This window comes from Lynx canadensis, chromosome D3, assembly GCF_007474595.2.
Source record: "Lynx canadensis isolate LIC74 chromosome D3, mLynCan4.pri.v2, whole genome shotgun sequence".
NCBI classification, from domain to species: Eukaryota; Metazoa; Chordata; class Mammalia; order Carnivora; family Felidae; genus Lynx; species Lynx canadensis.
In genome coordinates, this window is record NC_044314.2 from 65,674,965 (window position 1) to 65,697,814 (window position 22,850).

The 22,850-nt window shown below is 43.4% G+C and overlaps 1 protein-coding gene across 2 annotated transcripts in view; it reads right to left on the minus strand.

Annotated features, from left to right (window-relative positions):
• CLTCL1 (clathrin heavy chain like 1) overlaps positions 1–22,850 on the minus strand; it is a 103,150-nt gene that overhangs the window by 42,025 nt on the left and 38,275 nt on the right. For both annotated transcript variants that reach the window (XM_030336529.1, XM_030336530.1), the window contains exons 4-17: positions 21,078–21,239; positions 18,608–18,721; positions 14,370–14,543; positions 12,948–13,145; positions 11,731–11,931; positions 11,478–11,630; positions 10,746–10,868; positions 9,281–9,418; positions 5,600–5,764; positions 4,853–5,033; positions 3,347–3,510; positions 1,866–1,991; positions 1,185–1,327; positions 340–574 (exon numbers count right to left, since the gene is read on the minus strand). In XM_030336529.1, coding sequence (XP_030192389.1) covers positions 340–574; positions 1,185–1,327; positions 1,866–1,991; positions 3,347–3,510; positions 4,853–5,033; positions 5,600–5,764; positions 9,281–9,418; positions 10,746–10,868; positions 11,478–11,630; positions 11,731–11,931; positions 12,948–13,145; positions 14,370–14,543; positions 18,608–18,721; positions 21,078–21,239 — 2,277 coding nt within the window. The remainder of the gene's footprint in view (positions 1–339; positions 575–1,184; positions 1,328–1,865; positions 1,992–3,346; positions 3,511–4,852; positions 5,034–5,599; positions 5,765–9,280; positions 9,419–10,745; positions 10,869–11,477; positions 11,631–11,730; positions 11,932–12,947; positions 13,146–14,369; positions 14,544–18,607; positions 18,722–21,077; positions 21,240–22,850) is intronic.

A 22,850-nucleotide genomic window follows, 5' to 3' on the forward strand; every position in this document is an offset into this window, starting at 1 on the left:
CAGTCAGACTGGCGAGGACAGGGTTGCAGTTCACAGAGGACCTCCTGAGTCAGGCTAACAGGTTGAATTCTGCCCTCAGGACATTAGGTAACAAGGAGGACCGCAGCAGAAGGCTGACAGGTCAGACTCAGGGCCAGCCACACCTATAAGTACAATATACAAACAGGGCATAAGCAGGTAGCAAACAAGGCATCTGAATTAAAAAGAAACCAAGTTGTTCATGGAAATGTAACAAATGACCTGCAATTGTGGGGCTCAGAGGAAGCCTTCATGAGCCCCCACAGAGCCTGCATTTGACGCCAGAGCAAAACCTGGCAGTTAAGTCTATCTGCTGCCTACCTTGATGAGCTCAAGGTCACACTGCCCCCGCTCATAGGCAATGCAGGCCAGATGTGGGTCCCGCTTCTCACAGTAGCGGCCCACCACGCGGCTGTCATAGTAAGCATTTTCTCTCAGGAAGCGCTCGGGGCTGTTGTTGCTGTCGATGTAGATCTTGGCAAGAGCATTGTGAGTGGCAGGCTCTTCACAGCCTTCGTGACTCCGGGACTCCAGCCAGGGAAGAAGCAGCTTTAGCCTTTGAAAGAAGGAAGAACACCTTAAGCGTCTCAAAACTAACATTCAAAACCTCCAGGGCAGACCCTGAACTGTGAAGGTTGCTTCTAGAAACAAACAAAAATCTCATTCCATTAACCTCAGGTTGTTCTAGGGACCAAAACAGACTTGAGTTCCAAACTGATTTCAAATTTTTTTTTTTTCAACGTTTATTTATTTTTGGGACAGAGAGAGACAGAGCATGAACGGGGGAGGGGCAGAGAGGGAGGGAGACACAGAATCGGAAACAGGCTCCAGGCTCTGAGCCATCAGCCCAGAGCCCGACGCGGGGCTCGAACTCACGGACCGCGAGATCGTGACCTGGCTGAAGTCGGACGCTTAACCGACTGCGCCACCCAGGCGCCCCTCCAAACTGATTTCAATTGTTAAGTTTTTCCCAAAGATCTGCAATACCAATAGCAAGTAACTCACTACTGGATCTAAGATTTGTTACAAGAAAGACCAGCTACAGAGACAGTCAGTCTTGGGGCCTGGAGGCTAACTGAAAAGGGCTCTCAGGAAATTAGTCATAGGCTTAACCACAAACACTAGAACCCAGGGGCAAGAGAAGATACCGAGCTAGGATCCCTTACCTGTTTCTTTTTTCTACTTCAGCCACCAGCTCATCAGTGGAGAACTGTCCTCTCACCACCATGATTAAGTTTTTAATTACTTCCTCAGAACAATCCACATCAAGCAGCCCTCCAACCACAGCAGGGATCCGGCTAGGGTTGACCTAGAATGGTCAAGGTGGTGACTTCAGTGCTGCAGGCACAGGTCACTGATACAAGTCCCCAAAGATTTGGACAATGTGGCTGTCTGAAAGGGCTCCTGTGGTAGATGGAATGCAAACTGTGAAGCTCTAGTCCCTAATGTGACTGTATTGGAAGAATGGCCTGGAAGGAAATAATTATGGTTCAGTAAGGTCAAAACGGTAGGGCCCTAATCAGAGAAAAGGCCATATAAAAAACACAGTGAGAAGCTGGCCATTTGCAAGCCAAGGAGAGTGGTCTCAGGAAGAACCAACCCAAGGTGGTAGGGTCAGCACCTTGATCTTGGATGTCTATATTCTAGAATTGTTAGCAATAAATATCTATTGCTTAAGCCACCCAGTCTGTGGTATTCTGCTATGGCAGCCCAAGCTTAGATACCACCAGTCTCAGATACATTCAGGGGTCAGAGGTAGCCTCTCAGGTATAGACTATTACCAGCAACCAAGGCACAAAGGCAGCCGGGTGTCACCTGGGAGCCGGCAGTGATGGTCTCAGCAGTACCTTCTGAACGTAGATTTCGATGTACTTCTGCAGGTTGTTGCGGTATAAGTACAGGACGAGGTCATGTACAAAGTCAAACCGATCACACACGATGATGAGAGGAAGCTGGTCTGTGAGCTTGGCCTCCTGTGTAATGGAAAGCACAGAACAAGGCAGGCAGTGAAGACCCCACAGAGCTAGATTGCAGGCACCATGAATCAGCACAGAGATGGCACTGCTTCTGTTAGCAGAGTGGCCCCAAGGAGACTCAAGGGTGAGACTTTGTTCTAGACATGCTGTTGTTTTAAGGTACATGTATTTGCTTTTGGGGATAAGGTGTTTGTCTTGGGAAACAAGTAACAGAAAGATAGTACTATTTGGTTAAAGAAGAAAAGAGCTCTGCTAAATTTGGCAATAACATTCCAAATTAGTCCAAAAGCCATTATCTTTTGGGTTAAGACAAGCAGCTCACTCATTATGTATAAATCTGACCCAGACCAGGCACCAGAAAGAGGACCACTTTTGAGAACACTTGCCGGTAAGGGCTGCGTTTCTGGACAAGCTGCCATACTCTATGGAACATCGGCTGCCTGTGCAGGGCGTTGCTGCCTACCCTGCAGTCCACCACAATAATGCCTCCCCTCATTTGGCCATACCTACATGACACTTCTCAGGTTCTCTTGCACCCTTGCAGTTCTGGGCGTGGCCATGTGTTTCCTCCAGTGGAATGAGAATTGAAATGGCACATGCCACCTGCAGCCTCACCCATAAAAACCACCTATGCCAGGGGCGCCTGGGTGGCTCACTCAGTTGAGCATCGGACTTCGGCTCAGGTCATGATCTCACAGTCTATGAGTTCAAGCCCCGCGTCTGGCTGTGCTGACAGCTCCGAGCCTGGAGCCTGCTTTGGATTCTGTGTTTCCCTCTCTCTCTGACCCTCCCCCATTCGTGCTCTGTCTCTCTCTGTCTCAAAAATAAACATTAAAAAATTTTTTTTAAAAACCACCTGTACCAGCTTCTCTGAATTTTCCTTCCTTCCAGTTGACTAGGAAGGCAACACTCAAGGTGGTAGGCTGAAGATGGCAAAATAGCCATCAGCCTAGTCCTTGAAAGATGGTGGGAAAGCCACCCACTTACCTCTACATCCACCCTAATCTGTGCACCAGGAAGAAATACACTTCTTCCTTTTTATGCCACTAGCACTGAGTAGCTTATTTGTTTCTGTAGACTTTCCCAACCTAATTAACAGGGGCACAGTTGGGATGTTGCTGAAACATAATGCATCGATAAACTAACTCCCTCTATTCACACAACAGATAATGAAGAGTACAGCCTCAAGGGCTGTAAAATGAGCAGTGGACTCCTATAAGAATTTTAGGCCAAAGTAGAGGTCTGCACTAAGGATCCAGGGAACACTGGTAGAGACAAAGCCAGCTTTCCAACTCTTGGGCAGCTGGCTGATGGTTTGCTCAAGGAAGGAGGCGATGCCAGGACACACTCACCTTCAGAAAATTCTTCACCCGCTCTGCATTGTAGCAATTACTCTCCCGGCATATCCTCTCCACCTCCTTGATCTGTCCCGTCTTACAGGCAGCCTGAATGTATTTCAAGTGCACATCTGGATCTTGGCTGAAGTTCACAATTGAGCCCAGGAAGTAGAAGAGGCCTGCAAAGAGAGACTGTTCCATCTTATGCCCTCATAATATGCACCTGCTTTCTCCACAGTCACAGGCCACTTGCCCTTGGCAGCCCAGCCCACAACAACAGTGCTTCAGTCTCCCAGCACCCATTACCCACTCACAACTTACAAAATCTATGTGAAGTTCTTTTGCTTTGGCATCTCCTCCAAATAGCTGGTCAGATTTCCATCAAATTTGGGAGGGATGTTCTTGTGTGAAATACTGTGTGCATATGGAATCCATCTTGGGGGGGGGGCGCCAGGCATACCCTAGGTGGTTATCTTCAAGAATAATTCAAATAGGCAACTTAAGAGGGCTGTGTGACTGCTGCTCTAAAAATAAATGCCAGGGACAGGAAAGCAGAGGCTTCCAATGGGAGCCTCCAAACAGAGTCTGCTCCCTGACATTGAGCTGATGGCACACATGGAGCCACTGCAGACTGGGGTGCATGGTGAGTCACAGAGCAACACTGTTCATCAGAAGCTAACCATCTCCTAACTGTCACAGGAGCTGGCCAGGAGGTACTGGTGACAACAGCAGGACAAGATACACCAGAGAAGACCACTTTCCCTGAGGAGGAGGTCATCGGTTATAACCTGAGGAAGGAACCAGAACCCTGAAGGCAGACAGTTCCCACTAACCTTACTCTATTGCCATCTCCCCGCCCAGTGCAACCTAATTCCTGCTGCAGCCTTTCCTGCAATGGCGTCTTGTGACAAGGGCAGCTCCCTGAAGGCAGCTCTTGCCTTCACTTCTCTAACATCCCAACCTCACTGGGCACAGGGCAGTGGCTTAACACCTCACTGGACAAATGCTCTGCTTCTATCGCTGCCCCAGCCTGTCCCCAACAGACCCTCATCTGGGAAAGCCATCCTCCTACCAGCAAATTCTTGGTGTGATGCCCACAAGAGGGCAGGAAGCCAACCACAATCAGGCCAGCCAGCCTAGCAGCCACACATTGCTCAGCCACCATGGGACTGTTACTCAGGGGAAGCCAAAGGGGCCACCCCTCAGAACCATGCATTCTAGTGCCACTGGCTCAGGCTTATTGGTGAACTCTACAGCAGACTGTGTGACAGATGCTCAGTTCTACAGAGGCTCCAGGGACACATGGGGGATTCTAAGTGTCCTCACCCCAATGCCAACCAACTAAATGCTTCCTTTGCAAATGCCAAAAAAGCTACCTAAGCTGGGTAACACACTAGACAGCAGAAATCTTCTGCCATTGACCAACACATTGGCTTGGCTTGAAGGAAGTCTGTGAGGTTGGGCAGGCAGACACCAACACCTGAGCAGAAGGTGCAGTCGGCTGGAGGGTGTGAAGTTTACCTTCGTAACTCTTGAAGGATTCAAAGAGCTCCACCAGGGACTGTGTGCCCAGCTGCTCATGGTACTTGGAGGCTACCTGCACACACAGCTGAAGGTTCTGTCTGATGCTGGCAGACAGCAAAGCATGAAGACACGCCAAAGAATCCTCCACTGACAAGGAGCCAAAGAAGCTGACGAGCCACTAGGAAGCAAGGAAGAGTTAATCCACAACTAAGTACCATCCTAGATGTTTCCAACACTGGCAAAATAACTGGATCAATTTTTCCCACTGAATGTCAAAAAATATAAAGAATTTTCACTTAAAAGGACTGTGGTAAAAAAGTAAGAGCTGGGAGTAAACTCAGGATAACTAACCTTAATAGTCATCAAGCTGTCACACACCCTGCAAAACCCCACATGTGATACTAAAACTTATTCTGTAAATGTAAATGTAATACCTATTAGCTTCTGCTAATACTTTCAGACAATCCTGCTAGAGCTGTCAATGTTAATAGGTTTTCTCTGTTAGGCTAAGTCAAAGGTAGAAAATGGAAAGAAAGAGGTAACGTGGGTCCAGATGCATGGGTGAGCAAGTGAAGCTTGTGTGTGGGTTGAATGAAAACTGTGTATAGTAGTGATGAGGCTCATGCACAGGGAATACACATGCCACAGTCCCACAACCATGGACACAGGAAATTTCAGGAGCATGTGACCCTAATGACAGATGTGTGCCAATCACAACAGGAGTGCCCCAAGGGTGCACCATACCTCGGGATTGAGGAGGTGAGTGTGGACCACAGCCCTCTTGATGTCATACAGGTCAGTGTAGTGCTCCAGTGCACGCTGCAGGAGGCCTGCCTTTTCACAGAGCTGGGCGATGTGGGCCCGATCATAATGGGTAAACATCTGATTTCCAAGAATGGCATCTGCAACCTATGAAATGGTGACATCAGGAAGAAAAACTGAACAGTGGCAATAACTTTTTAAGAACAGCTGCTCAACACCCCCATGACACAGCTCCAGAACAGTGTTCATGAAACAGAAGGGCTTCAAAAGGTCTAGATCCTTGCCCACCTCTGAGCAGAGCCCTAGCCATCCTTCCAAGTCACCTGGGCCTCTTCGAACAAGGCTCTGTCCTCCTAGGTGCAGAGTCAGATGTGTATAATAAGGCTGAGGCCTTGCCCTAAAGCATGTTACTGGGATCAGTCCAGGCTATTGTTCCGACTTTTCAGCCATCACATTTGTACAGTTTTCTGTGGCAAGGTCATGGTCAATGTGAGGGCGTGAGTCTACGAAGGCCTCCTTCTTTAATGAGCTCAATCCTTGGACTAGCAACAGTCATGATTAGACCTGGAAGTAATAAATCCTACTGGTGTTCACAAAATTTCTCCACTTGGTTAAAGGCAGAATTAGGTGTGAGTGGGGATGTCTGAAAAACAACTAACCCTCCTGGAAAGAATTTTGATGAGGCTTAATATCATCTTTAAATAAGCAACCTCTGGACTAAGAATGAGTGGGTCAACAACCAAACTTGACTCTCAGTATCTAATAAGTAGCTAGTCTTGATGAGACACACACTCTTTCCCATTTCTTCCAGGATATGGAGCACAAACCAAGTACATGGTGACCACAGACCTAGCCTAATACCATGTTGTCCCAGGATAATGTACATTCTGGGCTCTCTGTAGAGGAAATCCACACCAAGTGCTGAGAGCAGGGTTTTGTAATATCTGATGCTTATCTGATGCCCCCACCCTTTGTTTCCTTAAGACTTGTCCTTACTATCCTCTTTTTTAAAAAAGGTTCCCCCTTATTATAGTAATAGTGCAGTTTAGAGAACTCAAAAAACACGGAAGGGCCAAGAAAGAAAATATCATCCAGCCTCTGAGATCCAGAGAGAACTGCCCCAATGTTTTGGGCATTGTGCCCATTTAGCCTACCCTGCTTTAGGGTTTGGGCTCTTCTTAGGGTCTATCTGTTCAGTTCCTGAATGGTGCTTAGTTTCTGTTTCAAAGCTTGCTAATTAATTAATTAAAGTTTATTTATCTTGAGAGAAGGGAGAGAGGGAATCCCAAGCAAGCTTTGTGCTCCAGCAGAGAGCCCAATGGGGGGGCTCGAACTCACCATGAGATCATAACCTGAGCTGAAATCAAGAGTCAGACAGTTGGGGTGCCTGGGTGGCTCAGTCGGTTAAGCATCCGACTTTGGCTCAAGTCATGATCTCACAGTTTGTGAGTTTGAGCCCCGCGTCAGGCTCTGTGCTGACAGCTTAGAGCCTAGAGTCTGCTTGAAATTCTATGTCTCCCTCTTTCTCTCCTCCTCCCCTGCTCATGCTCTGTCTCTCTCTCCTTCAAAAATAAATAAAAACATTAAAAAAAAAAAGAGTCAGACACTTAACCAACTGAGCCACCCAGGCACCCCTTTCCAAGCTCATTTATTAAAAACTATCATCACACATAATCATCTGGTCATAAGAGTTCAACAGAACAGCAAACAGCAAATTAATAACACTTTTGTTTCCTAGAGGTGGGATATGACCCACACAACAGCAGCTAACTTGTGGATTTGAATAACCTGAAATCACAGAACAATATAATTAACAATTATTGTTTCCTAATCAAAAAACAATATATGATTATAAACAAAAAGAAATCGGAAGACAAGTGAGTAAAGAACAAAGTGAATGACAATCCTGTCTACTCAGACAACTCTGGTTAACAGCTTGATGTGAATTTTTCAAACTCCTTTCCTGCATACATATCCAAAATTAACCAAAAAAAGAAAAGGAATATACATGTGATTTAAATCACAGCCCTCCCGCCAATTTTCAGGTCAAGAAATGCACTGCCACAATGAGATACCACTTCACACTCATTTAGGATAGCTATTTTTTTCCAACTTATTTATTTTTGAGAGAGAGAAAGAGCTAGACTAGAGGAGGGGCAGAGGGAGGGGGACAGATGATCTGAAGCTGGCTCTGCGCTGACAACAGAGAGCCTGATGTGGGGCTTGAACTCTCAAGCCACGAGATCATGACCTGAGCCAAAGTTACATGCTTAACTGACTGAGCCACCCAGGTGCCCCATATAGCTATTATTATTATTTTTTTAATGTTTATTTATTTTTGAGAGAGAGAGACAGAGCATGAGCAGGGAAGGGGCAGAAAGGGAGACACAGAATCTAAAGCAGGCTTCAGGCTCTGAGCTGTCAGCAGAGAGCCCAACATGGGGCTCAAACCCATGAACCATGAGATAATGACCTGAGCTGAAGTCAGATGCTAAACCTACTGAGCCACCTAGGTGCCCCTAGATATTATTCTTTTTTAAACATACACAGAAAATAACAAGTGTTGGCAAGGATATGAAGAAATTGGAATACTCATATATTGTGGTGGGAATATAAAATGGTGTAATGCTTGAAATATAGTATGGTGGTACTGCAACAAGTTACATACAGAATTACCATATAATTTGGCAATTCCACTTCTGGATGTATGCCCCAAAGAGCTGAACACAGGAACTCAAACTGATACCTGTACACCAATACTCCTAGCAGCTCTATCTGCAACAGTTACAGGGTGAAAGCAACCCAGTGTCATCAACAAATAAACAGGTACAGAAAATGTGGCATACACATATGATGGAATATTATTCAGACATAAAAAGGAATGAAATTCTGATGTATGTCACAACATGGATGAATCCTGAAGACAATATACTAAGTGAACAAGCCAGAAAAAAGGACAAATATCATATGATTCTACTTATATGAAGTATCTAAAATAGGCAAATTTATAGAAACAGTAAGTGAAACAGGAGTTACCAAGGGCTGAGGGAGAGAATGGGGAGTTACTGCTTAATGGATACAAATTTTCTGTTCATGATTATAAAAAGTTCTGGAAATATACAGTGGTAATGGTTGCACAATATTGTGAATGTACTTAAGGCCACTAAATCATGCACTTAAAAATGGTTAAAATGGTAGGGGTCCCTGGGTGGCTCAGTTGGTTAAGCATCTGACTCTTGATTTTGGCTCAGGTCATGATCTCACAGTTAGTGGGATCAAGTCCCACGTTGGGCTCTGAGCTGATAGCGTGGAATCTGCTTGGGATTCTCTCTCCTGCTCACGTTCTCACTCTCTCACTCTCTCAAAATAAATCAACATTTTTAAAAAACTTCAAAAAAATGGCTAAAATGGTAAATTTTGTTATGTGCACTTTACCACAATGAAGAAAAGAAAAATGAAAAGAAAAGATGTCCCAGGTGCAAAAGTCTCTATGAAAGTTTTGCACCATGGATTCTAGAACTTTCTTGCAGGAAAGTCTTAGAGAGTGCCCCCTGAGGCATGAGCACATCCCAGCCCAAAGCCACTGTGTTCAGGTGTGCAAGTCCCACAGAGAAATAAAACAGGCGCTCTGTCCTATGGTTAGAGCCTAGAAATGTCACTTGCCTGGGGTGCGTGAATCAGGTTCATCTCCAACAGGCGCGTCTGGAGGTGCCCCTCAGCTGGGCGATTATTTTTCAAGGCATCCAACAAGAAGGAGGTACACTGCTGAATTAAACTGTTTTCCATGAAAACGTCTACAATCTGAAACAGATTGAAAGCCACATATTTACCCAAAGGAAACTATTTTATTTTCCTATTCAGATAGCTCCTGAAATTGAATCTCATTTAGAAATTCAACCATTAGTTCCTTCCTTTGCATTTTCTCTCTCTTTTTTTTTTTAGTTTTTATTTTAGTTTTTTAGTAATCTCTACACCCAATGTGGGGCTCAAACTCACAACCCCGAGATCAGGAGTCGCATGCTCTGCTGACTGAGCCAGCCAGTTGTCCTGCATTTTCTCATATTATCAAAATTCAAGTAATTCATAGCCATTACTTTTTAGGTAATTTTGTGAAATTATTATCACCCATATCATCCTCACCAACAGGGCATTTTTACTCAAGTAAATCAAAGGAAGTACTTTGAAGGGATTCAAGCAATCTTAACAATCTGTTACTTAATCAAATCCTAGAGGCAGTCAATACCTGGTGTCTAGCCCTTATACTCTCATTATTCAGGCACAGTTAGGAAATTGCAAACACTGACTTAGACATCGATCATTAAAGTTAAATAGAAGTTAAAGAATAAGACTTAGTAAGAAGTGATATATAGGTAATGAAGTTACTGATTGTGTAACTGTTTCCATATTTAAAGTACAGGAGAAAGTTTTTATTAAAAATACTTTAGAAATATGAAATATAAACCAGATGTAATCTGGAGTCTTCTTTCCCCTTGGTATCTATGTAAATTTGGCTCAAACCCTTTCAACATGATCTCCAAACTACCTGCAAATTCCACTATGTATCAACCCAGTATGAATGCACTTATATCTATACAAGCTGTCGGTTTTGCCTTGCTTCAAACTTTGTTACATATCTCTCTGTATTACCCAGAGCCCATTGTACCCAGTTTACTGAAGGTAACCTGACATGTGTTTATGTCTACACACTAAGTGTGTTATGCTAAAATAATGGTCTCATGTTCACCTAACTCCAGGTGAGCCAAACACCCACAGGATGAAAGTCTACAGACCTGAGAGCACTTACCGTAACCAGTACACAGAGAGAGCTCAGGTGGCCTTAGTCAGCAGAGGATAGTGAAGTGGGGCTACCATTTTAAAATGACATCCTCGCTCCCCGCCACCAACCACCACACAAAAGAAATAACATTCTCACAACCTGACAGATGAATCCTCTAAAATACTTCAAAACAAAGGTAAGTGACAGTATTCAAATAATAAAAGAATAGAAGACAAAATACATCAGATTTTTTAGACTGGAAGACACTGGTAAGAGAAAAACAAATAAAAAGGCATCTTCTTGAGAATTATACAAAGCCATAAAAAGCTATCCCAAACAACTCATGCTCACCTGGTCAATATTGGCCAATGGCTCCTCATCTCGCACTAGCATTTGAGAAAACTGCAGGCCCTGGTCTGGACTGATTCTCATCACACTCCTCAGTAAAAAGATCCAGTCTGGGGTATAGCCAACCTAGAGGCAAGGGAACACCCATCAAAAAAATAAACAAAACACCTTGAGTATTTAAGAAAAAAAGCTCCCATCCTTTGTTTTAAACCTGTGTTTACAAAGAAATGAGGAGCAGTATTAGCATGCGTATGTGCAGGATCTCTGCCAAATACAACATCCACTTCAAAGCTCTGCCATGTATGCAGAGACACAATCAACTACACAAACAGCCTGGACCATAAAGAAGTCATCCAAACCAGTGTGCAAGCTCTGACTAAACCCAACACATCGTCCAGTGAGCTTTGGGCACAAGCTGCAGTGGAAGCCCGCCAAAACATGGATTTAACACACAGACGGTGCTGAGGGGCACGAGGGAGAAGGGAGAAAAAGAAAAAAATTACAGGAAAATCCCCAAGTGGAAGGGAACTGGAAGGACTGTAAAAATAAGACAGGAAAATAAAAAACTGAAGAGAATAGAATCATTATCACCGAATGACAGATGCTAGCAGCAACACTGACAACTCACACCAAAGCACTTCCAGAGAAGGAAGGGTATTTTATAAACTTCAGAATCAGCAACCACCTACCACAAATTAATTATCTGTGAAATGCTAATGGTTAGGCACGTATTACCTTTTTGGCATAGAGGACAATTTTCTGGAATTGGCCTGTTTCTGCAAAACACTGGATAACCTTGCTCGGCACATTTGCCCGAAGATACACACTCAGAGCAAGTGTAGGGTCAGCAGTTTTGACCAAATCTCCAAGTTCTTCTGAACACTCCAGCTGTGGTGTGCCAAAGAGAGAGGGCAAGATTAGGACCAGAGGAACCTGTGATCTAGTTTAATAACTGTGCTGAGGGCTGTGATTTCATAAGTGTTTGTACCTTATCTTCTTTCAGCCACTTTTCTAAGAGTTGCTTGCGACCCTGCTGAAGCACTGGACGGCAAAGTTCTAAGGATTCAAGTTTATTGAGCTGACCCTGGTCAAGGAGGATTCCAAAGTACTGGAGCAAAGGAGAGGCCTGCCCAGGCTGGGCGGGAATACTTTGGAACTTCCGAACTGTGTCACTGGTACGCAGGACTCCCTATGACAAATGGAAATATAGGTTGTTATGCTGTACTCAAAGGCTGTCCCTTTACTTAACTCCCTTGTATTAAAAAAAAAAAATTGCTGGGGTGCCTGGGTGGCTCAGTTGGTTCAGCAGCCAACTTCACAGTTTGTGGGTTCGAGCCCCATGTCAGGCTCTGTGCTGACAGCTTAGAGCCTGGAGCCTGCTTCGGATTCTGTGTCTCCCTCTCTTTCTGCCCCTCCCAACTCACCCACAGTCTCTCGCTCTCTCTCTCAAAAATAAATAAATATTAAAAAAAAATTTGCCGATGGAAATTCCACACAGAATTGTCAGGGACAGAAAGTCCTCTACCAAGGCAATGGCTTCCACCTTCAGCAAAAACCACAAACACAGTGAGTCTCAGTCTCACAGGTGATTTCTAGGAAGAAACTTCCTCCCTAGCATGCTGCAGTGAGAATTAGGCTTTTAAATCAGCCTGGCAATAGTGAAGTTCTACCATTATTATGTTCTAATTCAAAATACTCAAAAGTCATGCGTGAAGACTAGAAATGGTTTGTTCATAAGTATCCCTTGAAAGAAGAAATCGTTTCAACGAAAAGCAACTCAAAACCCTTTATTTAATTAGGAGCAGATCTAGGCCTGGACAATTTATCCTAATGAAATAAACAGAAAAAAATGCCCTAAGCAGTACTGTTACACTCTAGATGAGCAGAGAAAGTCGAGAGCAGAACATGACTAAATAAAACAGGGTACAACTACTTGATGTATAATACAGCTCTGTATTTCCTAAGCTAAGAAGCTGCATGAGAAATATGTATGTATGTATGTAGATGAGAACTGGAAGAGAATAAAAAAATGTTGTTGCAGCAGGATTGTGCTTTTTGTTGATTTCTCATTGTTGTCATGCCATTGGCACAAATTTTAAAGCTACAACAACTAACAAAACAGCAAGACACTCCAACATCAGTAGTGGAATGCTTTTATAATTTATTTCACACTCAGATTGGTACACAGTGTTGTAGGGCCATTACCTTTGGTGCAGATGCTGCTACTTTGGCGGCTTCAGCATAGCTCCCCTGTGCAAAGAGGGTAGTGAATTTTCTCACGAATAACTCCTCCGCCCCAGCCAAGTTACTACGAATGGCCAAGCGCAGACCAAGGTCTGGATTTTGAAGCACACTGGTTGCATAATTCACAATGTTATCTTCCTCGACACAAACTGACAGCACCTATAAAGACCCAACAAGTGAGACTGGCCTAGCCTAGAAAAGTGCTCCATATACACATACTACTACATCCTGCTCTCAGGTACTGCAGTATCAGCAAAATTCTAAAGCTCAGGCTGAGTATGCCTAGAATGTTGGCTCTAACAGTGACAGAATGCACAGGAGCCAAACACCTAATGGCAACACAACAGAATATCATGGTAGAGACACAGCATGGGATTCCATGTAGTTATTTTAAAAGACTATAAAAATACCAAGTGAGAAAAAAAATAAAGTTGCATGGACATTGACCAGTGATGTGTTCAAGATGATCACTCTGCCAAAATGACCTATTTGGGGGTGTGGAACCGACAGTTTTTCTTCTTAAATGTTCTTTTTTTTAAAGCACAGATTTTCAGGGCGTCTGGGTGGCTTGGTTGGTTGAGCGTTTGACTTTGGCTCAGGTCATGATCTCGCGGTTTGTGAATTTGAGCCCCGCATCCGGCTCTGTGCTGACAGCTCAGAGTCTGGAGCCTGCTTCAGATTCTGTGTCTCCCTCTCTCTCTGCCCCTCCCCTGCTCGCACTCTGTCTCTCTCCCTCAAATAAACACTAAAAATAAAAAAAAAAATTAAAAAAAAAGCACAGATTTTCTTCTATTAACTGTTTTTTTTTAACTTTAGTTGAGAGGGGTGCCTGGGTGGCTCAGTCAGTTGAGCATCCAACCTCGGCTCAGGTCATGATCTCGCTGTCTGTGAGTTCAAGCCCCATGTTGGACTCTGCTGACAGCTTGGAGCCTGGAGCCTGTTTCAGATTCTGTATCTCCCTCTCTCTCTGCCCCTCCCCCACTCATGCTCTGTCTCTCTCTCTCTCTCTCTCTCTCTCTCTCTCTCTCTGTCAAAAATAAAACAAACATTAAAAAAAAATTTAACTTTAGTTGAGAGAGGTAATTTAGGTAGCATAGTACTTGCTTTTCAACCCTCCCCAATCAGTATGTGTCTGGCCTGGTGTGTATCAGAACTGCTGCTTCACTGAGAGAAGCTTCATGCAGTAAGGGAGCTACTCTCTTCTCAGAATCGATCCTGTGTTAGGAGTGATATAAAGTAATGGCAAGAAGTAGAAGGGAGACATGGGTATAAGTTGAATAACAGGAGGTAACTATACTTGACCACTGTCTTGGAGGAGTAAAAGTTAAGCTCTAGTCCCTAGTGAATGGAAAAGGTAGGAGATGAACCCTCCAAGTTCCATACCTGTCCCTTTTTGTTGACACCAATAATTCCAGAAGTAGATTCATGTGGAGCAGTGACAAATATCGTGTCAGCACTGATACGGTTCATGTAGATGCACACGCCAGACTCTAGGTCATACATGTGAAGATAGCCATATTTCGTGATCAAGTAAATAACACCATGTTTAGCTCCAATCTATAGGAAGATACAGAACAGATAGAAAGAAGCCAAATAGGGCAAAAGAGCTCACAAATGATGAAAGATCTTGAGTTATTAAGCCCAAGAGATCACTTACTATTGGTGGGGAGCATTATGCTGCTGAGATGTAGATCCCAAGTTGATTCCAGTCAAGTCCTACCCACTTGAGGATAGTTTTATCTTTTTTTATTTTATTTTTTTAATATGAAATTTATTGTCAAATTGGTTTTCATACAACATCCAGTGCTCATCCCAACAGGTGCCCTCCTCAATGCCCGTCACCCACTTTTCCCTCCCTCCCACCCCCCATCAACCCTCAGTTTATTCACTTGAGAATAGTTTTAAAGCCAATACTTTGGCCAACTCTTCTCAAATAAAGGTCCAATAAATTAGGCTATTCATTTATCCTTCAGGTATAACTATCCTCTCCTTACTTCCTTACCAAATCCTTTTAGAAGAAGCTGCAAGTTCATAAAATCAGGGGCAAGTTCTGGAAAAAGACCTCATACACTGTGTTCACATTTCAGCTTGCCCTCCACCACCATTTAGTAACCTTTGACCTTTGCCAAGTTGTATTAACTCCTACAGAAGATTTAACACATGAGAAATTCTGAAGGGGTGGGAGAAAGACTGATTAACTTGCCAAATTAAATTACTGTATGGGGCGCCTGGCTGGCTCAGTTGGAAAAACATGTGACTCTTGATCTCAGGGCTCTAGTTCATGAGTTCAAGCCCCACGTGGGGTATAGAGATTACTAAAAACAAAATAAACTTTAAAAAGTTATTATAAGGGGGCTGCCTGTGTGGCTCAGTTGGTTAGGCATCCAGCTTCAGCTCATGATCTCACAGCTCGTGAGTTCAAGCCCCATATTGGGCTCTGTGCTGACAGCTCAGAGCCTGGAGCCTGCTAAGGATTCTGTGTCTCCCTCTCCCTCTGCCCCTCCCCGACTTGCACGCTTGCTCACTCGCTCTCTCTCTCCCAAAAATAAATAAATGTTAACAAAAAAGTTATTATAGGGGTGCCTGGGTGGTTCAGTTGGTTAAGCATCTGACTCTTGATTCTTGCAGTCGTTAGATCAAGTGCCCCACTGGGCTCCACACTGAGTGTGACCCCTGCTTGGGATTCTCTTTCTCTCTCCCTCTTGCTCCCTCCCTCTGCCCCTCTGCTCCCCCTTGCTCCTCTGATTGTGCTATCGTTCTCTTTCTCTCTCTAAAAAAAAAAATTATTATGAAACCTACAGTAATTTTATTTGTTTGTTTATTTTAAAAATTAAAAGATCTCGGGGCACCTGAGTGGCTCAATTGGTTAAGCATCCAACTTCAGCTCAGGTCATGATCTTGTGGTTCATGAGTTCGAGCTCCATGTTGGGCTCTGTGCTGACAGCTCAGAGCCTGGAGCCTGCTTCAGATTTTGTGTCTTCCTCTCTCTCTCTACCACTTGCTGCTCACACTCTGTCTCTCTCTCTCAAAAATAAATAAACATCAAAAAAAATTTTTTTTAATTTAAAGATCTCCACTGCAAGATCAAGAGTCACAGCCAGCAACTGAGCCAGCCAGGCGCTCAAAACCTATCATTATGTTACTTTATTTTATTATTTTACTCTATTATTTTTTTTAATGTTTATTCACTTTTGAGAGAGAGAGACAGAGAGTGAGAGGGAGAAGGGCAGAGAGAGGGAGACACAGAATCTGAAGCTGGCTCCAGGCTCTGAGCTGTCAGCACAGAGCCTGACATAGGCCTGAACCCACAAACCATGAGATCATGACCTGAGATGAAGTTGGAGGCTTAGCCAACCAAGCCATCCAGGCACCCCTCAAAATTATAGTAATTTTAAAAGTATGGTAGGGGTGCCTGGGTGGCTCAGTCAGTTAAGCGTCCAACTTCAGCTCAGGTCATGATGTCGCAGTTTGTGAGTTCGAGCCCCACGTTGGGCTGTGTGCTGACAGCTCAGAACCTGGAGCCTGCTTTGGATTCTGTGTCTCCTACTCTCTCTGCCCCTCCCATGCTCATGTAGTGTCTCTCTGTGTCTCTCAATAATAAATAAACATTAAAAAAATTTAAAAAATCAAAGTATGGTAGTAAAAAATAAAGTGGGGTACTAGCATAGGAAGAAATAAAAACAAACAGAACTGAGAATCTTGAAGTAGAATCAAACATATAAGAATTTAACATGAATGAGTAGGTATTTCATATCACAATGTTAATATAACCAGCTGGCTATATGGGGATACAGGATGAGGGTAAAGAATTGACTCTCCATCCTGTTTTTTATCAATGTAAATCCCAGATGAGTCAAAGATTTTTACATAACAAGCAAATAAAACTGGGGTTCCTGGGTAGCTCAGTCGGTTAAGCATCCAACTTTGGCTCAGGTCATGATCTGGCAGTCTGTGAATTTGAACCCCATGTTGGGCTCTGTGCTTACAGCTCAGAGCCTGGAGCCTGCTCCGGATTCTGTGTCTCCATCACTATCTGCCCCAACCCCACTCATACTCTGTCTCTGTCTCTCAAAAATAAACATTAAAAATAATTTTTTAAAAAGCAAATAAAACTAAGAAAGTAATAGAAGAAAATATGGTGAATATTTTCTTCACCTTGGGGTGTAGAATTCTTTTTAAAACATGACACCAAAGCCACATAAAAATGCAAAACTTCTACAAGGTGGAACACACTCAAATAAACTTCTGTTATGACTATGAAAAAATATTTATTTGAAATACATCAGGCATTAGTATCCAAAAACTACAGAGTTCTTACAAGTAAGATAAAGACCCCCCAAGAGAAAAACTGCCAAGATCAGGAAGAGGTAATTAACAAGATGCATATGAGTGGTAAACTCATTCCACCTCGACATTAACCACAGGAAGGACATGAAGCTCATTGGACACTGTCCAGCTATCAGGGAGGTGGTGGCAGGAGTAGGAACTGGCCAGTGTGGTTGTACACATGCCCCTGACGCAGCAATTTCACATGTGGCAGTTTATCCTTGGACTGATGCACAAAGATATATGGACAATAATGCTCCTAGAAGCATTCACTATAAATACCCAATGGGGGATTGTCTAAATCAATTAGGGCACATCTACAGAAAAGATAATATAGACATTAAAATATTATATGCATTTTATTGGAGTGGTGTTGGTCTGCAACATAATGAGAAAAGGTCATAAAGCCCAAGGCCAGTGCCAAGCCATTTCATAAGACTCTATTTGCATATATGTTTGTAAATGTATGCATACAAAGATACTTCCAAAGGGGGCAGTCACAGTTATCAGTGGGGTAGGATTTCAGTGGATATTTAATTCTACTATTATGTTTATTGATATTATTGGAAATTAATGGACAATATGTATTTTTGTAAGATAGAGAAAAGGTCAATTTCACTTTGTGGAAAAAAAACTGCATTTGATCACATACTATTTCTAGAAATCTAGCTTAAAAATATTAAAAAATTAAAAAAGAAAGCATCATTAAGTATTGTCAAATATTTGAGAACAGAAAAAAGCAAATAACTAAACTATCCTACAATTATACTACATCCCTAAAAATAAATGTTTACTTCCCCAGATATTAACAAAGAATGGCATACCTTATAGAAATGTCTATGATGTACTGAGCAAAAATGGGGGGAGGTAGACTGTATGATCTTACATATATAATGTGATTCCAATTTTGTTCAGAAAAGATGTATCTAACTTTTTAAATATAATAAATAGTGAAATCTTTGATATATTTTACAGCCAATTGGTTCAGCTAGAGAAGACTGTTTTCTTCTTTATATTTTTGTACTACAGTGAACATTTAATCTTTCATAATAAAAAGGGAAAGGTCTGGGACTTCGGTATGTGTCAGACAAAGTCCTGTTTGTAGAAAAGAGTGCTCTTTCCAGACTGTTGTTAAAGCAGCATGAGTTAAAACATGAACACTGACATTATCTTCTCTGTGTTCTCATGTATCTATTTGGGATTCTTCTGAAGCACAGGAACCTATTATCTGCTGTTCCCCTCCACCCAAGATCTGTGATTTGCTCTCACTCACGTAGCAGGCAGCACATTCATACCTGCATAGCCACTGGGAAATCAGTCTGAGCCTCTGGAGGGAAAAACACATCCACAGCTTTCTTTACAAAAGGCTGGTTTCCTGCTGCAGGCTGTCCGACTTCGATTATGTGCAACTAGATAAGAGATTTAGGTCAATCCAAGGAAACATATTGGTGGCAGACTAATGCTAACTAATGTACAGTTAAGTACAGCCATAGTCCATGCTCTGTAAGACTAATGATAAAAGTTACATTCAAACAAGACAAGAAAATCTCTTGGTTGGAGTGCTCATGCTATTCACTAACCTACTGCCCGCTACCAAGGACAATAGGAAAAACCAATGCCAGGAAACCTGAGCAAAGTTTAGTTCTAGCATGTTGACTGAGTCACTTGCCCCCTCTCTGGCCATTAGTGTGAATACCCATGAAACAAGGGGCTCTCCTGGACATGGGCTCAGGCTAACACACATCAACTGACAAGATCATGTAACTGAATGCCAAACTCACAAGACAGTTGATCGTGCCAAAGGCCTGAGAGTTTTTTTAAGGTTATTCTGGGGGGCATAAAAATCCTTGGAGAATCGGAAAGAATGACAGTGGACAAGGAGTTCTGTCCCTGCTTTTATCAGAACAGCTTCAAGTTCCTCTCATCTAATAAAAAGGTACCACAGCTAGAAACAAGTCTGGGGAAAAAATCATGAGTGGAGGTGGATCAGAGACGTGAAACAATGAGGGTTGGAGGGGGTGTCCAGTAGAGGAAACTTATGAGTATACACTTAGTTTGGATTTGGCCTAGCAGAGAGGGAGAAGGGAAACACCAAAGAGGCTTGAGGCAAGCAGAGAGATGGGCTAGAAGGGGAGGGCTGATGTAGCAAGTGAGCAGGGGCCACTGTGAGTTAAGATGCAGGGAGACTGAAACTCCTAGCATACAGGCACTTTAAGAGAAATGGTAGTTTGGGGAAATGCTTTTTGATGGGTGGAGTGGGTCTGAGGACCTATTCTCTAACCCAAATATGGGTAACAAGAGACTCATGTGCTACAGATGTGAGACTTGCTAGAGGCTGGACAGTGGCAACACAAACAGAATGGAGCTTGAGAACTCTGCTTTCTTCTTAAGAGTTGGGAAGGATGGTGGCACTGCCAACAGAAGTGGGGGCCTGGGTAAAGAAGCCAGGCTTCTTTGGGAGGTGGTGAGAGAAGGGCGAGACTATGGACAAGTGGTAACTGCCTGTGAGAAAGGAACAAGTAACTGGAGTGCAGACAAAACTGGGATCCATATGAGACTAGAGAGCCATAAGTGCAGCTGGGCTGGATTAGAAGGAAGGCCTGTGCAAAGGGCACAGGCTGAGGAAATCACTGAAGGGACCCCCACCTGCCACTAGGGCAGGGGAGGGGAGATTCAACCACAGAATATAGGTGGCTCTTGGGACAGCTGCTGTGGGGGTCTCTGCCATGAAGACTGCCCTGAGGGGACCAGCCTGCCTGACAGCTGAGTGCAGGAGATAAGCAGGCACACCTGTCTTACAGGGGTGCTTGTTCTGTGCTCTTCTTCACAGGCAGCTCGGCCAGGAAGGGTTCTGTTCTTTCAAGGGTGACTGTGGCTGCCCGGCTGTCTGTGACGAGGTAGAACGCCTCAGTCTAAGGTGACAGAGTAGGCTGATATTTTTGCCTGACTCCTATTTTTCTATTGGTTCTCAGTTAAGGAGGGCATGATATTTATTACATGAGAGACAATTAGCCATATTCAAGATGAGGAAGTCTAGGAAGCCACATACTGATCCAGTGCTCTTCTTTGGGGAATACTTCAGGGCTAGTGACCAACCCAAAATAATGAGTTCAGGAAGTATGATAAGAGTATACTGAGATAAGGACCATGTTTTCAGGCCACTTTCCAAGTAAGTGATGCAACCCTGGAATCGCAGGTCTCACTGACATCATGAACTCTTAGACCTCATAGCTCTGCCCATGGCACTCCTGCCAAACAGATGCTAGCCATGCACTCGAGCCGAATAAAACTCAACTTGCTCCCAGAGCATGGCCTTCTCCTTACAGCTCCCACCCCAACCCCAGCACCTAGGGAGAACCACATAGGACCTGTGCCTTTCGTTAGGATGGCATACAGTGGTTCTTTCACAGCTGTTGCCTCCATGAGACTGCTGTGTGAGAGCAGAAACCATGTGTGCCTAGCCCATGCTCAGTAGACTTTGTCAAAGAGGATTTTTAGGGCAAAGGGACCAATTAATTGATAGGTGACTTCACGTCACTGACTTTACAAAGATTGGCTGTGAAACCACCAACATGTACAATAGATGAGTTGTTCTAAATACTGTAAAAGCCTTCATTTATACGAAGCACCTGCAGACTATTCCCCACTCCCAATTATAAACTGGTTTTGGATTGCTGGCTAAGTGGCTACCAATTTACACTGTACAGACTCTTAACAGTGACTCAGGACACTTTTCTAAGGGAGAAAAGAAAGTGGAGATCTTACCTTGCCCCCTGTGGGACTACGTACAGCAAAGCAGAAAAGGGTGGCAGGCTTGGCATTCCCTTCGCTCTTGAACTCTGCAAAAGCAGCAGCATGGCCTTCTATGGGTTGTGAAACTTTCCTATCCACAGAGTAGAGTTGCATTGCCCCAACTACACGGTTTTGCTAAGAAAAGACATTTTGCAATGAAAGAGAGAGAAAAGAGAAGATATAAATTGTTAAATGTTCCTAAAATGAAAGTTTCACATGTTGACCTAGTTTCTCTAATAAAAATAAGCCTATTAGATATTAAAAGACATGATAGAACTCTAAATTTGATGTGTAAAGACGGCTGCAAACACCAGGGAAAAAATATGACTTCAAAACACTAAGATAGATGGTCCCAATTTGTTAAATGCAAAATGTGTGTATACACACAGGTATGCATATATGTATGTTTGTGTATATTTGAGTGCACATACAAGGTTTGTATATGTAAATAAATACATAAATATATAAATACACACACATTCTAGACACACACATGTAAATATTCATTTAAAGTAAGTCTTGGGAGGGGCGCCTGGGTGGCTTAGTCAGTTGAGCATCCGACTTCGGCTCAGGTCATGATCTTGCGGTCTGTGAGTTTGAGCCCCGCGTCGGGCTCTGTGCTGCCAGCTCAGAGCCTGGAGTGTGCTTCGGATTCTGTGTCTCCCTCTCTCTCTCTCTGCCCCTCCCCTGCTCATGCTTTGTCTTTCTGTCAAAAATAAATAAAACATTAAAAAAATTAAAAAAAATAAAGTAAGTCTTGGGAGGGGCACCTGGGTGGCTCAGTCAGTTGAGCCTCCCACTTTGGCTCAGGTCATGATCTCGCAGTTCATGGGTTCGAGCCCCACGTTGGGCTCTGAGCTGACAGGTGAGAGCCTGTGGCCTGTGTCTTCCTCTCTCTGCCCCTCCCCCCATTTGCACTCTGCCTCTCTCTCTCTCTCTCTCAAAAAAAAAAAAAATTAAAGTAAGTCTTGGGAGGACAAACTCTAAAGTATAAAGAGTAATTAAATCAGGAGATTATTGGCTAATTTTGAAAATTGGGTTTTCTGAAATTTAGAAATAGCAAAAATAGTATTTAATAAAACCCAATAAAGCTAATATCTTTCATAAAACTTAGAACTTACATTTTCTAGCAAAGAATTTCAATACATTTGTACCCAATGTCAAGTGCTCAAAAAGCTAAGTAAATGAGACATGACAGCACCACAGCTCAAGCTCTTAGACCTCAACATTCAAATAACCACCCCAGCCAAATGAGCCCTATGCAATCTGGGTAAAATTCAGATCCTTAGTGTATCTGCCACCTACCTCCATGCCTTAAAAAGGGAAACAAAGGCAAAAAGGTGGGGGGGGGGGGGACAAAGGCTTCAACTTTTTTCTTTTTAAAGATCCTTTCCTTTGTACTTTTTTTTGTTTTTTAATTTTTTTTAACGTTTATTTATTTTTGAGACAGAGAGAGACAGAGCATGAACAGGGGAGGGGCAGAGAGAGAGGGAAACACAGAATCTGAAACAGGCTCCTGGCTCTGAGCCATCAGCACAGAGCCTGACGCGGGGCTTGAACTCAGGAACCGCAAGATCGTGACCTGAGCCGAAGTCGGACACTTAACTGACTGAGCCACCCAGACGCCCCTCCTTTGTACTTTTCTACTGGAAGACTTGTGTGAAAGTACTACACAAAATACCAATTCATGCTACAACATGGATAAACCTTGAAAACATGCAAAGTGAAAGAAGCCACTCACAAAGG